The sequence below is a fragment of the Heterodontus francisci genome, chromosome 23 (genome assembly GCF_036365525.1).
Source record: "Heterodontus francisci isolate sHetFra1 chromosome 23, sHetFra1.hap1, whole genome shotgun sequence".
Lineage (NCBI taxonomy): Eukaryota > Metazoa > Chordata > Chondrichthyes > Heterodontiformes > Heterodontidae > Heterodontus > Heterodontus francisci.
Window position 1 is genome coordinate 60,634,995 of NC_090393.1, and position 14,957 is coordinate 60,649,951.

Below are 14,957 nucleotides of genomic sequence, written 5' to 3' on the forward strand. Positions count from 1 at the left end.
CCAGACATTATTACAGCCTTGGTCCAAATATGGACAAAGAGCTGAATTCCAGAGATGAGGTGAGAGTGACTGCCCTTGACATCAAGGTAGCATTTGACCGAGTGTGATATTGGAATTGAAATCAATGGGAATTGGGGGGAAAGCTCTCCACTGGTTGGAGTCAAACCTGGCATGAAGGAAGATGATTGTGGTTGTTGAAGGCCAATCATCTCAGCTCCAGGACATCACTACAGGAGTTCCGCAGGGGAGTGCCCTAGACCCAATCATCACCTTCCCTCCATTATCAGGTCAGAAGTGGGGATGGTTGCTGATTGATTTCATACTGTTCAGACCCACTCACAACTCCTCAGATACTGAAGCAGTCCATGCCTGCATGCAGCAAGACCTGGATAACATTCAGGCTTGGGCTGATAAGTGGCAAGTAACATTTGCACCACACAAGAACCAGGCAAGAGAGAATCTAACCATCTCCCCTTGACATTCAATATCATTGCCATCGCTGAATTCAATATCCTGGGGGTTATCATTAAGCAGAAACTTAACTGGACCACCTATATAGATAATGTGGCTACAAGAGCAGGTCAGGGACTGGGAATTCTTCAGTGAATAACCCACCTCCTGACTCCCCACAGCCTGTCCACAATCTACAAGGCGCAAATCAGGAGTGTGATGCCTGAATGAGTGCAGCTCCAACAACACTCAAGAAGCTCGATACCATCCAGAACAAAGCAACCTGCTTGATTGGCACCTCATCCACCACCTTAAACATTCACTCCCTCCACCACCAGTGCACAGTGGCAGCAGTGTGTACCATACACAAGATACACTGCAGCAACTCACCAAGGCTCCTTTGACAGCACCTTCGAAACTCATAAACTTTACCACCCAGAAGGACAGAGACAGCTGATGCCTGGGAACAGCACCACATGCAAGTTCAGCTCCAAGTCACACATGCTCCTGACTTGGAACTATAGCACCACTTATTCACTGTCGCTGGGTCAAAATCCTAGAACTCCCTTCCTAACAGCACTGTGGGTGTACCTACACCACATGGACTGCAGCAGTTCAAGAAGGCAGTTCATCACCACCACCACCTCACAGGAATTAGGAATGAAAAATAAATGCTGGCCTTGCCAGAGACACTCACATCCCATGAATGAATAAAAAAAAGCTCTAAGCTTTCTAAGTCTCCAACAGCAAATCTATCTACACCATGAATACAGGACCAGAAATCTTCACCCACTACCAACCAATTCACAGTGGACATATTCTTTAGCCACAGTCTATATCAGAATGTCACAAACTTACTCTCTATGTTTTCCATTAAGTTGTGGTGCTCCAGGAAGGCAACATCTCCAAAGCTTTTCCCACTGGGATTCCCAACTAAACACCTGGAAAAGCAGCACAACAGTAACAGCAACAGCAATAATTTTTGTTCTGAATTTTGGTATTACAAATACAGTTTTTTAACCCCTATTTTTTCTGCCCAATGATCAAATATTCCACTGGACTGTTTAGACCCACATGTCATTACCAGTGCTATGAGTTTGTAACATCACCAGCTTCGATTCCAGGCATCTCGTTCCAGGTGCACTGGCCACTCTGGGTGTTGCCACATTAAAGGACCAAGGTGCAGTACATGGGACTGGAGGAGGTTGGAAAGCCCCATGACGGCACCGGACAGAGCTCCAGGACAATTTAACGCCCATCTTCAAGCCGGACCCCTGGTGGAAATTAGCACCAGATCTTGGTGTTCTGATTTAAGATTTTTCCACCAGTGAGACAATAGGCCTGTGGAATTCAAATGGACCAAATAAACACAAATAGGGTTGAGTTGCTTGTGACTGTGGTGCAAGTTCCCAGGACGTCTGAGTAACAAACAACTATAGATTGCACACCCCATTCTAAAGTATTCCTTTTTTTTAAGGCTTCTTCCAACCACCTTGTTTAATCACTGTACTAAACACACATTTTTCCTCAACCAAATCTGTTTTCTTTCATCAGTTTTTAAAATAGCTTTAAACTTTATTCTTTCGTGGGATGTGGGCATCACTACATTCCCTTTTTTCTTTTGTTGTTCTATGCTGTTTGGGTTTGAAATATAAAAGTGAGGAAATGATGCTTCAGTTGTTTAGGGCCTTGCTCAGACCTCAGCTGGAGTACTCTATTCAATCCTGGGCATTGATGCTCAGGAAGAATTTATTGATCTTGGAGGGAATGCAGCACAGGTTCACCAGAATAATAGCTAGAATGAAAGAGTATTAAACTATGAGGGCAAGTTGCATTAATTAGGCTTGTATTACCTTGAGTTTAGAAAATTGATCTAATCAAGGTGTTTAAAATGGTAAAAGGGTTCAATAGGGTAGATGCAGAGAAACTATTTCCACTGATGGGGGAATCCAGAACAAGGGGGCATAATCTCAAAATAAGAAAAGGGCCATTTAGTGGGGAAATCAGGAAGCACTTTTCCACATACGGTTTAGAGTTGGGGGCGGGGGCGGGGGTGGGGGTGGGGGGGGGGGAGGTTTCTTAGTGTTCATGATTGGTAACTCTGGTTAACTTTTTCTCACTCGTAACTTGGGTTGCTGAGGCCAGTGGTCATCAGACTGGGGGCCTCTTACTGCTGAGCGGTAATTTACTTAACATGAATGAATAGAAAAGAAGAGAAAAGAAAGATTTGCATTTATATAACATCTTTCACAATCTCAGGACATCCCAATGTGCTTCACAGCAGACCAATAAAATAATACAAACTTTATCCATTTATGTTTCTTAATACTTACCGCAAAGCGCCCATATTGCCATAGTAAAGTTCATCATGGTTTGCTGCACACCTCTGATTAAATGATTTTGTCAAAGCTTGCTCCCTTCCAATGCAGACTTTACAAAGTTTGCCTTTACCATCCATTCCTGGCATACAGCCTTTGCGGAAGTAACTTGTGTACGCTAGAAATCATGGGGAGAAAAAAATACTGAATGTTCAAAGTTCAAGTGTTCGGTTAGTTCTATTCAAATGAGGTTACCTTCATGCCCCAAGTCTACTATTGTTCAGGTGACTGTAGCAGAAATGTTTCACAGTTCCCACTGCGTGCTGAGTGACCTCAAGAGCTAAGGAGGTCAAATTCAGTGCTCACACTTCTGGTCTCATCCAGTCACACCCCTCACCTCTGCCACTGGAAGTAACTGGGTGTGGATGTCAGGATCAGGTTTCACTATGATGACTCTAACAATTTGAGAGCCTGCCAAATCCCACTGCCTGGGCTTGATCAGAGAGAATGGGCCTTTGGGTGAAAGACCAGAGGGAAGCCAGAACCTGTGGAACTCCAGCTTAGAGTTTCCAACTTTGGTTGGATGCATTCCTGGAGATTTCATCACTTTACCTCCTGTATCTAATGGCCTTGCCCCAAACAATCTTTTTCCCATTTCCTATAACTTTATGAACAAAGTGTTCAAAAACAGTGGAAAAAAACACACAATTAATTTAATGTCCTTATGATTTTCCTCTTGGATTGCCTGCAGCAGTGTCCTGGAGATTCCAGGATAATCCTGGAGGGATGGCGACACTACTCCAACTTAATTTAGCATTTTCAGAAGAGGAAGGGAAAAAGTGGAAACTCACTTAGGGAGAGCATCTGCGGAGTTCACAAGGATGATGACTTTCTCTAACGTATTCTCTACAGAAGTTTCACTGCTCCATTTCAGTTTTAAAATGTGTTTATTTTAGTGAGTATAGACATTTTTTGGGGGTTGCCTGTAGAACGCACTGGTCATGACCCAAATTTGAGTGTTTGATGTTGTTACGACCGAGGTGGGGGGAGTGCACTGTCTTTTTCTAGTTCCACTTCTCCACAGGTCACAACATATATTTTTTTAAATGTTTACCCAGTTACCGGCGGTCAATCATATACTCTACCCTTTATCCCAGAATAAAATACACCAACCAGGTTTCTTTAATAAACAACAAAATTACCAGTTTATTAGAAAACAGGACTTAACCAGTAGTGAAGCAAAGCATTAACGTACAGATTGAAATATGAAAGTTCCCTTTTTAAATTCCCCACACACAAACTCACACACACTGAAAAATACACAGAAATTCTCTCTGCTGAGGTCTGTTTAAAAAAAAGACAAAAAAGAATTGTGTGGCCAAATACTTTCTAATTCTTGAAGAAAAAAGAGAAGATATGGAAAGATGTCAGTTATCCCTTTTTGGTCTGGCGTCCCAAATACACGTAGATGGCTGTCACTGGGAGCTTTCTAGAGCAGTTCTTTCCAGACGACATTGAGGATCAGTTTGGCAGGCTTTCCAGGAGAAATGCGGTATCGGGTTTCTGGCACACTTTTCAGGAGAAATGCATCAGTTTCTCTATTTCTTACACTTGATTTTCAGGAAGTTCTCAAAGAGATGGAAGAGGGTGAGCTGATAGTGGCTGCTCTCTTGGCTGGTTTTCTCCAACTGTCTTCAAAACAGTTCACACTCCAACACACTGTCCAAAGCGAAACCAAAAACAATATCTCAAGAGTCAAGCCTCCTGACTCCTATAAATCTTGACCTTTCACTTCTCTGTAAACATCTTCCCAGGTCACCAGGTTTCTGTTGTTTATTGCTTAAAGCACATGACTTCCAGCAAGGTTGTTTTCAAACAACATCCCAATGTCCTTTCAATGAACAGTCAACAACAAAGCAAAGTCCAGCTCCTATGAAATCTTCAGCCTTCCAATGAATCCACCTCCACAATTTAAATACAAGTCCTCAAAAACATATACGTAACAAAAGTTATAGAAGCACTGTCGTAACAATGTGGAGCAATGTCCCCATCAGAACAGCCAATAGGTGAGGCTCTCTAGCTACAGTACAAACTGGGAAAATTTCAACTTGGTCAAAGGTACAACTTTAACCTCCTCAGACCTCCATGACCAAGGCTTTTACCATATGGGCCAGAATAGCACCATCATGAATTCCCCTCTGCTTTTCCCTCCTGCCGTGCCAACATATTCTCTAATTTTTTTTGGACTGCACGGGCAATTTTGTTTAAGTGCGTGGCCCCTTTAAATTTTTTTGTGCAGCTGCCCACATGCAGTAATTTAAAGGGCCAACTTGTGCGCAGCCTGTGTGGGAACTTTCAGGTTGCTGCATGGCCATGCAGCTTCGAGGGAACACTAGTTATAATCTCTCCACCGACACTGTTACTTCTTGGGATCAGCCATTCAGTGGCAAGAAGGATCGTGGGCAGCAGCACAAATCTCCCAACCCCTGCCTGCCATTCCATAGCACTAGACATGCGGCCTCAGTGTGCCTCTCGCCTGTCCTTTCGCTTTAGATGCATTTTCTCCATCAGAGCAAGCCAGGCCTATCTTCTAGGTCTGTGCCAGTGCAACTATGAGCTCAAATGAAAGAGGGTAAAGTGGGGAGGGGGAACACTCATCCATTGATTTTTCTGGGGAGGGGCCTTGATGTCTGTTTGCCCTGACAGATGGCCCAGATCAGATACTTGGCACAAATTGTTACAATAAGTCTGTCAAGTTATTTTGATCTTTCTTTGGCCTCCTTATCTCGCGAGACAATGGGTAAGCGCCTGGAGGTGGTCAGTGGTTTGTGAAGCAGCGCCTGGAGTGGCTATAAAGGCCAATTCTAGAGTGACAGGCTCTTCCACAGGTGCTGCAGAGAAATTTGTTTGTCGGGGCTGTTACACAGTTGGCTCTCCCCTTGCACCTCTGTCTTTTTTCCTGCCAACTACTAAGTCTCTTCGACTCGCCACACTTTAGCCCCGCCTTTATGGCTGCCCGCCAGCTCTGGCGGACACTGGCAACTGACTCCCACGACTTGTGATCAATGTCACAGGATTTCATGTCGCGTTTGCAGACGTCTTTAAAGCGGAGACATGGACGGCCGGTGGGTCTGATACCAGTGGCGAGCTCGCTGTACAATATGTCTTTGGGGATCCTGCCATCTTCCATGCGGCTCACATGGCCAAGCCATCTCAAGCGCCGCTGACTCAGTAGTGTGTATAAGCTGGGGATGTTGGCCGCCTCGAGGACTTCTGTGTTGGAGATACGGTCCTGCCACCTGATGCCAAGTATTCTCCGGAGGCAGCGAAGATGGAATGAATTGAGACGTCGCTCTTGGCTGACATACGTTGTCCAGGCCTCGCTGCCATAGAGCAAGGTACTGAGGATACAGGCTTGATACACTCGGACTTTTGTGTTCCGTGTCAGTGCGCCATTTTCCCACACTCTCTTGGCCAGTCTGGACATAGCAGTGGAAGCCTTTCCCATGCGCTTGTTGATTTCTGCATCTAGAGACAGGTTACTGGTGATAGTTGAGCCTAGGTAGGTGAACTCTTGAACCACTTCCAGAGCGTGGTTGCCCATATTGATGAATGGAGCATTTCTGACGTCCTGCCCCATGATATTCGTTTTCTCGAGGCTGATGGTTAGGCCAAATTCATTGCAGGCAGCCGCAAACCTGTCGATGAGACTCTGCAGGCACTCTTCAGTGTGAGATTTTGATCAACACCATGTTAATTCATGCATTTTCAAAGCAGAAAAACTCTATTTGAGTTGGTCCATCTGGAAGGGCCTGCCTACTTGGCCCGTCTGTTCAGGCACCCTCTCGATCCCTGAGCTGCCTCAGCAGCATCCACCTCTCCCAGTGGGGCTGCCGAGGTATCAGAGCTGCCGGCCCTCTGATTGGAACAGCAGCATCGGGAGCCCGCCTGCACATCCTAATTGGACAGCAATCCTGGAAGCAGCCAATTAGGAGACTCCTTCTGGTAAAATCGCTGAGCCGGTCTGGCTGCCAGAAAGTGCGAGCTCAGGACTCCCATTTCATCCCAACATCGGGGTTCCAAAGCCCAATTCGAACTGGTATGTCCTGCCCTTTGTTACCCATTTGGGTGATTTTTAATTAATGGTCAAACAACCTTTACCCTGCCCTATCATCAATATTTTTATAACTGATAAAACTGTAAAAAGAAAATTAAAAATATTGTTTTTAACACCCCTGTAATGAGAAGCTTTTTATGTTGTCTGATGCAACATAAATGAGATGTTGGAGTTCAGTTGATTGAAGAACAGGTTTATTAACAGCTAACAAGTATATACAGTACAGAGCTAACTATTCATAGGATTTTCCTCTTGGTGTTACAATAGCAGAGTGAGACTGGCATGTAGTCACATGACTGCATCCTGGCACTTAGCTCATTAGCATACTAAGCTCTTAAAGGGACATCACTCTTAAAGACAATCACATAAAATCCCCTTTCTTTCCAAAGATAAGTCTCGTATGCTAAAAGTAAGAAACATCTAAAATTAGAGAACATCAAAATTATTTACACATGGATGGAGATTGTGAAGTTTACAGATATAAAGGCTCAAAAGTCCATAAATTGTCTTGGTGGTTCAACAACTCTTGCTCAGGGAATTTGCTTCTCATCTGTTGCTGTTCTTTCTGAAGTTTCTCCCTCTCTGCATTCAGTTTCTGTTGCTCTGCCTTCAGCCAGCTAACATACTCTGTTGCTTTTCTCAAGATGACTGCTTTTGGGGCCTTGTCATTCTTGGAAAGTTCCGGCACCTCATCTCGAAGAGCCAATAGACAATGCTTCAACTCATTCCTCCTCTGCCTCTTGAGAGCATTGTGTGTCCTTCGCTTCTCCTCATCCTCTGCGTCTGAAGGCTTGGGGCTCAAAGTCGAGGACTTGTTGGGGGTTGAGTATTGATCTCATGGAAACACCTGTCCATTCTGGCTCGAAGTGGTGCTGGCGGTTTTCAATAGAGCAGAAATGAATGCGCAGCATATTTGTGCTGTTTCTGGGTTTCCAGACTGCACCATTTGATGTTGGTCAGAGTTTGCGAGCGGCTTCTGGTCCTTGGAGATTTTCCCTTGGCAATGCTCTCGTGGATGGTTACGATGCTGAAGTCCTTACACGCTGGTAGTCCTGCCACTGCTGGTCCGCTTTTGTCTACTAGGTAGAACGTTTGTGGTATCCAATGCTGACTTGCCATAGCTGCATTGCATTGTTAATGTGCCAGCTAGGCAGTTGTCAGTTGTATCATTGATCTCCAATGACTTTGATACATATCTTTGAGGATTCAGACTGGTAGGATATTTGCATTATCGCTGGTGTCAATCTTGACCTTGAGTGTTTGTTTGCCAGCTTTCTTTGGGCACATGAGAAAGCTTCCAGTTGTTGGACTTATCAACACGATGCGTCAGGTTCACAATGTGAATGCCTGTTCGTCTTCTGTCTGAGAACTGCTACTGTCTGAGTCTTGTCTCAGGTCTGTTTTGTCGTGGATTTCGTGTATCAGTTTGTGTTTACATCAGTCTTTGCCACTTTTCTTGCTGCTGTTACCCTGTTGTCTGTTCGTTTGCATCCAACGGTGACTTCTGGCTGCGTCTTTGGAGCCAGAATTCCTGTATATGTGGGCCCAGTGTCCTTTTGCACCGCATGCTTTGCACAGGTCACGAAGTGTAGGACAATTTCGCCGTTAGTGGGACAGACCACACTTACCACACTGCTTGCCTGCTCTTTTCATCCTGGTTATCGTTCTGCTACTATTGGCTGCACGTAGTGCTTGCAGGTGCTGTTCTCCAGCTACAATGGCTTCATATTTCCTGCCATCTTCCAGCAGTACCTCAATGCTGTGACCTTTCTTTTTCCCCCAAGAGGTCTTTCTGAAACGCTTCAATGGGTGTTGATACAATTACCAGCTCCATTATTTGGTCTGACAGCTCAATTTCTGAAAAGTCACACTCATTGCCCTTGCTACGGCATCTACTGGTCTATTGATTCCTGTGGCTGTTGCCTGTAGGACATCAATTTTAGGCGATGAATTCTAAAATTCACCCTTAATGTGAGTTGATCTTCCATATTTTTGTGGGATCTTTCTGGTCCTCTTTAGATATGCATGAGGTATTGATTCTGTGTAATCCCTCATTTCCAATTGCTATCATTATTTTTACAGCCTGTTTTTCTGGTTCTACAATTACTTGGACTGTAAAGCACAATTGCATTCTTTGTTGTAACAGTTTGAACTTGGATAGGATATCCAACGCTTTCCAGTTCATGCTGGGAAAATTGGTATCCATGTTCCTGTTGTTATTTTGCTTTAAAACTTGCTTTAAGTCATGGTTCTGTGACTTTGTACTGCTTTCCCTTTATAAAAAATTCTCTGTTCTTTAGACTGGCTGGTTTGATTGACAGAAACAAGGTGTCTGTTTATCGAGCTTCCAGTACTCTTGTCTGTCTGTTTATACAGCTGTGCAATAGGCATTTCAAGTCCTTGTTTTGCTAGAGTTTGTTTATGCAGCTGTTCAATAGACAATTCTTCACAACTGAGTGGTTTTATGAGTTTTTTTAAACTTCAGCTGAGTGAATGAAAGCTCTTCAAGCAGGAGTGATTTAATTGGGTTTTTTTAATAGCTTTGGCTGCGAGCTGTGTGAATGGAGGATTGCCGCATGTTTTGCTGCCGGACGCCTCCTGTAATGGCACAGACCTGATCAGCATGGGGGAGCTTTTGTAAACAATCACTTAGCCTGAGATAGGGATCGTGTTTTCCCTGTTTTTATCTTTTACTGAGCCTTTAAGAAATATCAACTTTGTAAGCACCTCAAAGCTTTTTTTTGTTAAACTGGGGTTCCTGCACCAATGGCACACTGACTCACCCAATCACAGTGATTGATTTGCAGCCTGTCGTTCAGCTCTGTCTTCCACAGCTGGAGGTGATTTTTTTTTCTTCTTTACACTGTTTCGGCCAGTGTTTCCTTTGACTTTCTCTCTTTTGTAGGTAGTTTTTAACGCTGTTTTCCTGTAGTCTTCAATCTTGGACTTTGTCTTCTCGCCACAGCTGCCACCATGTAGTGAGAAACTTTTTATGTTGTCTGATGCAACATAAATGAGATTCCTGGAGTTTAGTTGATTGAAGATCTCAAACAGGTTTATTAACAGCTAACAAGTATATACAGTGCAGAGCTAACTATTTACAGGACTTGCCTTTTTGTGTTACAATAGCAGAATGAGACTGGCATGTAGTCACATGACTGCATCTATGAACATACGAATTAGGAACAGAAGTAGGCCATTTGGCCCCTCGAGCCTGCTCTGCCATTCAATGAGATCATGGCTGATCCATTTGTGTCTCCAATTCCACACTTCCATCTCCACTCCAAAAACCTTTGATTCCCTTGCCTAACAAGAATCTACCTCCGCCTTAAAAATATTCTATGACCCCGCCTCCACCACCTTCTGAGGCAAAGAGTTCCAAAGTCACACAACCCTCTTAGAGAAAAAAATTTCTCCTCATCTCAGTCCTAAAAGGGTGACCCCTAATTTTAAATAGTGCCCCCTAGTTCTGGACTCACCCACAAGAGGAAACATCCTTTCCACATCCACCTTGTTAAGACCGTTCAGGATCTTATAAACTTCAATCAAGTCTCCCCTCACTGTTCCAAACTCCAGTGAAAATAAGCCCAGTCTGTTCAATCTTTCCTCATAAGACAACCCGCTCATTCCAGGTATCAATCTAGTAAACCTCCTCTGAACTGCCTCCAATGCATTTACATCCTTCCTTAAATAAGGATACCAAAAGTGCACACAGTATTGAAGATGTGGTCTCACCAATGCCCTGTATAACTGAAGCATAACAGCCTTACTTTTATTTTCAATTCCTCTCGTAATAAAGGATAGCATTCCATTAGCCTTCTTTATGACCTCGCTGTACCTGCATACTAACTTTTTGTGACTCGCAGTAGAACCTAGATCCCTCTGCACCTCGGAATTCTGCTGTCGTTCTCCATTTAAGTAATACTGTTTTTTTATTCTTCCTGCCAAAGTGAACAAGTTCGCATTTTCCCAGATTATACTGCCTCTGCCAGATTTTTGCCCACTCACTCAACCTATCTATATCTGCAACCTCCTTATGTCCTCTTCACAACATATTTTCCTACCTATCTTTGTGTCATTTGCAAATTTAACTACCAAGCTTTCGCTCCCCTCATCCAAGTCATTGATATAAATTGTAAAAAGTTGAGGCCCCAGCACAGACCCCTGTGGGACGCCACTCGTCACATCCTGCCAATCAGAAAAGGACCCATTCATGCATAGTCTGTGTTTTCTGTCAGCCAGCCAATCTTCTATCCATGCTAATATGTTACCCCCTATACCATGAGCTCCTACTTTGCGCAATAACCTTTTATATGGCACCTTGTCAAATGCCTTCTGGAAATCCAAGTACAGTACGTCAACGGGCTCCCCTTTATCTACAGTGCATGTTACTCCTTCAAAGAACTCCAATAAATCGGTTGAACATGATTTCCCTTTCACTAAACCATGCTGACAATTTTGCGTAACCTTGACTTTTTCTAAGTGCCCGACTATAGCCTCCTTAATGATCGATTCTAACACCTTCCCCATGACAGACGTCAAGCTAACTGGCCTACAGTTACCTGTTTTCTGTCTCCCACCCCACCCATCCCTTCTTGAATAGAGGGGTTATATTTGCAACTTTCCAGTCTGATGGAACCTTTCCAGAATCCAGTGAATTTTGAAAAATTAACACCAACGCATCTACTACCTCACTAACTACCTCTTTTAAGACCCTAGGATGAAGCCCATCAGGACCCGGGGACTTGTCAGTCCGCAGCTCCATCAGTTTGCTCTGTACTGTTTCCCTGGTGATTGTAATTTCACCAAGTTCCTCTCTTCCTTCCACCTTCTGATTTACAGCTATTACTGAAATGTTTCTTTGTATCTTCCACAGTGAAGACAGAGGCAAAATATTTGTTCATTTCATCCGCCATTTCTTTATTATCTACTATTAACTCCTCATTCTCACCTTCTAGAAGACCAACACTCACTTTACTTACTCTTTTCCTTTTTAAATACCTGTAGAAACTCTTTCTATCTGTTTTTACACTTCTAGCTAGCTTCCTCTCATACTCTAATTTCTTTCTTCTGATTAACCTTTTAGTCATTCTCTGCTGCTTTTCATATTCTGACCGAACATCTGACCTGCCACTCATCTTTGCACAATTATATGCTTTTTCCTTAAATTTGATGCTTTCCTTAACTTCTTTAGTTAACCATGGTAGGAATATACTTATTCTGAGTTGAAATATCCCCTTAAATGTCCGCCACTGCATCTCTATTGATCTATCTCCTCGCCTAGTAACCCAGTTCACTTCAGCTAGCTCAGCTTTCATGCCCACAGAATTGCCCTTATTTAAGTTTAAAATACTAGTCTTGGACCCACTCTTCTCACTTTCAAACTGGATGTAAAATTCAATCACATTGTAGTCGCTGCTAGCCAGAGATGCCTTTACTCTGAGGTCATTAATTAATCCAGTCACATTACACAAAATCAAGTCTAATATAACCTGCTCTCTGGTTCTGGCACTTAGCTCATTAGCGTACTAAGATCTTAAACAAACATCACTCTTAAAGGCAATCACACAGCAACCCCTATGACTTTTCTCCTGGAAATGCTCGCCGCAGTGACCTGGTGATTAATCACTAATTCCTGGAGAGTCCAGGATAATCCTGGTGAGTTGGCAACACAAGGAAAGGCTCATGTTTGTGCTGGTACTGATAGAGACATCACTCCAATATTCAGCCTGTCTCTCTCACACTGCTCTTACCCTTGTTGACGTTACAGATGTCGGTGCTGTTTTGATCAGATCTGATGGTGTACTTTGTTAACAGGAGCCACCCCGCTGGACTGTACATGTGGCTGTGACAGCTTCGCCTTCCTGCTAGATTAAATATGTTCTCGCTCCGGGAAGCCTTTTTCACCACAGCAACAGCGTAGGCTGAAGGCAGCGCTGCAACAGGATCACATGGCAGCACATGGGTAAATGGAACTTCAAAAAGCTCTTCATTGTACACAGGCAGTTTGATGTGATTAAGATGATACAGTCCCCACCATTAACCCCGTCCCCGATTATCACTGGCAGTCGCCTCTATCGAGCAAATGGTGCTGACCATTTTCCATCACCATAGGGATCAATGACATTGGTGCCACTTGAATCATATTAAGTGGTGTTGCTATTTCTGGCAGTTCACTGTTTGCATCTAGTTAAAGTGCAATCACCTCAGTGACAAGTCTATCATTAAGTACTTTTGTGATTTCTGCGACTTGTATCAGGCAGGGCCCACCACCACCACCACCCCTCCTAACCCCCATCAAACTGACCTAATTTTAATCAGAGGGTTTTCATATTACACCCAAATCCTTAAATTTTAAATAAAAACAAAAAACACTATAAAGTAAACACTCAGCAGGGTCAGGCAGTGTCTGGGGAGACAGAAACAGAGTTGATGTTTCAGGTTGATGACCTTTCACCGGAATTCTTAGTTCTCTCTTCACAGATTGCTGCCTGACCTGTTGTGTAATTCTAGCATTTTCTGTTTTCGTTTCAGATTTCCAGCATCCACAGTGTTTTACTTTTGTTCCATATACATGAAGGCATTTACGAGCACTATACCTTCTGCCTCAAAGTGAGCCTCTCCATTATTCCCATTGGCTGTTGCACATTTTTCACCTGGAACACAGAATGCCTATTAACCATTACCGGAAAAAACATTTAGAATAGGTACATCCAACAGAAAGATTTACATGTGATTTACAATACCGCTGCATTCTGTAATGTGAAAGTGCTGTGCATGTGAACGCAGGTCATATATGGCAAGTGTTTTGTGACAAATACCATCTTAAGTGAGCTCTGCATAGACAGAGAGGCACTGAAATTCTTGCGGCTGTAAAATGGCAATTTTGCAGTGCACTGGGGTAGGGTTGCACGCTCGAGATGCATTCCTGGAGCTTTCATCACATGAATCCCCATCTCCAACTGTTCTGCCTCACTCAAACAGCTTTTTACCCATCCCCAAAATGAAAAACAATATTTTTTAATGCCCCCGTGATTTTTCTCCTGCGTTGCTTGCAGCAGTGTCCTTGAGATTAATGTTTAATTATGGGAGACTCCGGGGCAATACTGGAGGATTGGCAACACTAACTCGGGGCGGGGGGAAGGATCAGAATATGGGGCAGAACCCAGATCCACCAAGGTTCACCCCTCTTTGCCCTGTACTTTCAGGCATGGGCTCCATAATACTCCTGGGCAGGGGTGTTATAATGTAATGTAAATTAGGTAAACATGTCATCCACCATTCGCAACACTGGATACCGGGGATGCCTGTGATTTGGTGGGGTACAGTACAGCCCGGGCTGCAAGGCACGTGCCCAATTTCCCAATTCAATAGCCAATTTCAAGCGTGCAACTGATGGTATTGCTGATACTAGCAGAAGAAAGAAACAGATGGTTTCAGTTATTTTTGCCCTCCATCCCAGAGCCCGTGGCCTCTCTAATTTCTCCACCTACCTCTCACCCAGCTGGCTAAAATATTTAAAGTGACCTGAATTGTGGAAGGAGTCAGGAGCGTCGTCAGTGGATGAGCAGGAACTCCTGAAGGGGTCAGCTCTTACATTTCCACAGCAGCCTGCAATTACTTCATACAAGTGGCTATTATTCCTGGGTCAGACTAGTTATTGAATATTTGCAGGCATTCCCAACCCTGTCCTCAGCCCACACCCACACATATGCTTTCCAGGTAGGATCAAGTGAATAGTCATCAGTGGAGGAACACCTGGCTGATTTACCTCTCCAAACCCAGGTCAGCGTTTGAAATCAATGACATCATGTGCATGTGAACGCAGGTCATATATGGCAAGTGTGTTGTGACAAATACCATCTTAAGTGAGCTCTGCATAGACAGAGAGCCACTGAAATTCTTGCGGCTGTAAAATGGCAGAGACTGGGAATTGAACCTGAGAGCATCCTGGTCGATATGACTGAGTTCCACACTGGCCAGTAAATTTACCAGTTGAGGCAGACAGGGAGCTCATGGTCCAAACTTCAAGTTTTGAGTTGCAAATCTAACTAGAAACTGCACTATCCAGT

The 14,957-nt window shown here is 43.8% G+C and overlaps 1 protein-coding gene across 4 annotated transcripts in view; it reads right to left on the reverse strand.

The window, feature by feature from the left end:
* sxph (saxiphilin) overlaps window positions 1–14,957 on the reverse strand; it is a 114,144-nt gene that overhangs the window by 11,374 nt on the left and 87,813 nt on the right. For all 4 annotated transcript variants that reach the window (XM_068055617.1, XM_068055613.1, XM_068055615.1 and 1 more), the window contains exons 12-15: window positions 13,485–13,541; window positions 12,639–12,821; window positions 2,784–2,946; window positions 1,309–1,391 (exon numbers count right to left, since the gene is read on the reverse strand). In XM_068055617.1, the coding sequence (XP_067911718.1) occupies window positions 1,309–1,391; window positions 2,784–2,946; window positions 12,639–12,821; window positions 13,485–13,541 (486 nt within the window). The remainder of the gene's footprint in view (window positions 1–1,308; window positions 1,392–2,783; window positions 2,947–12,638; window positions 12,822–13,484; window positions 13,542–14,957) is intronic.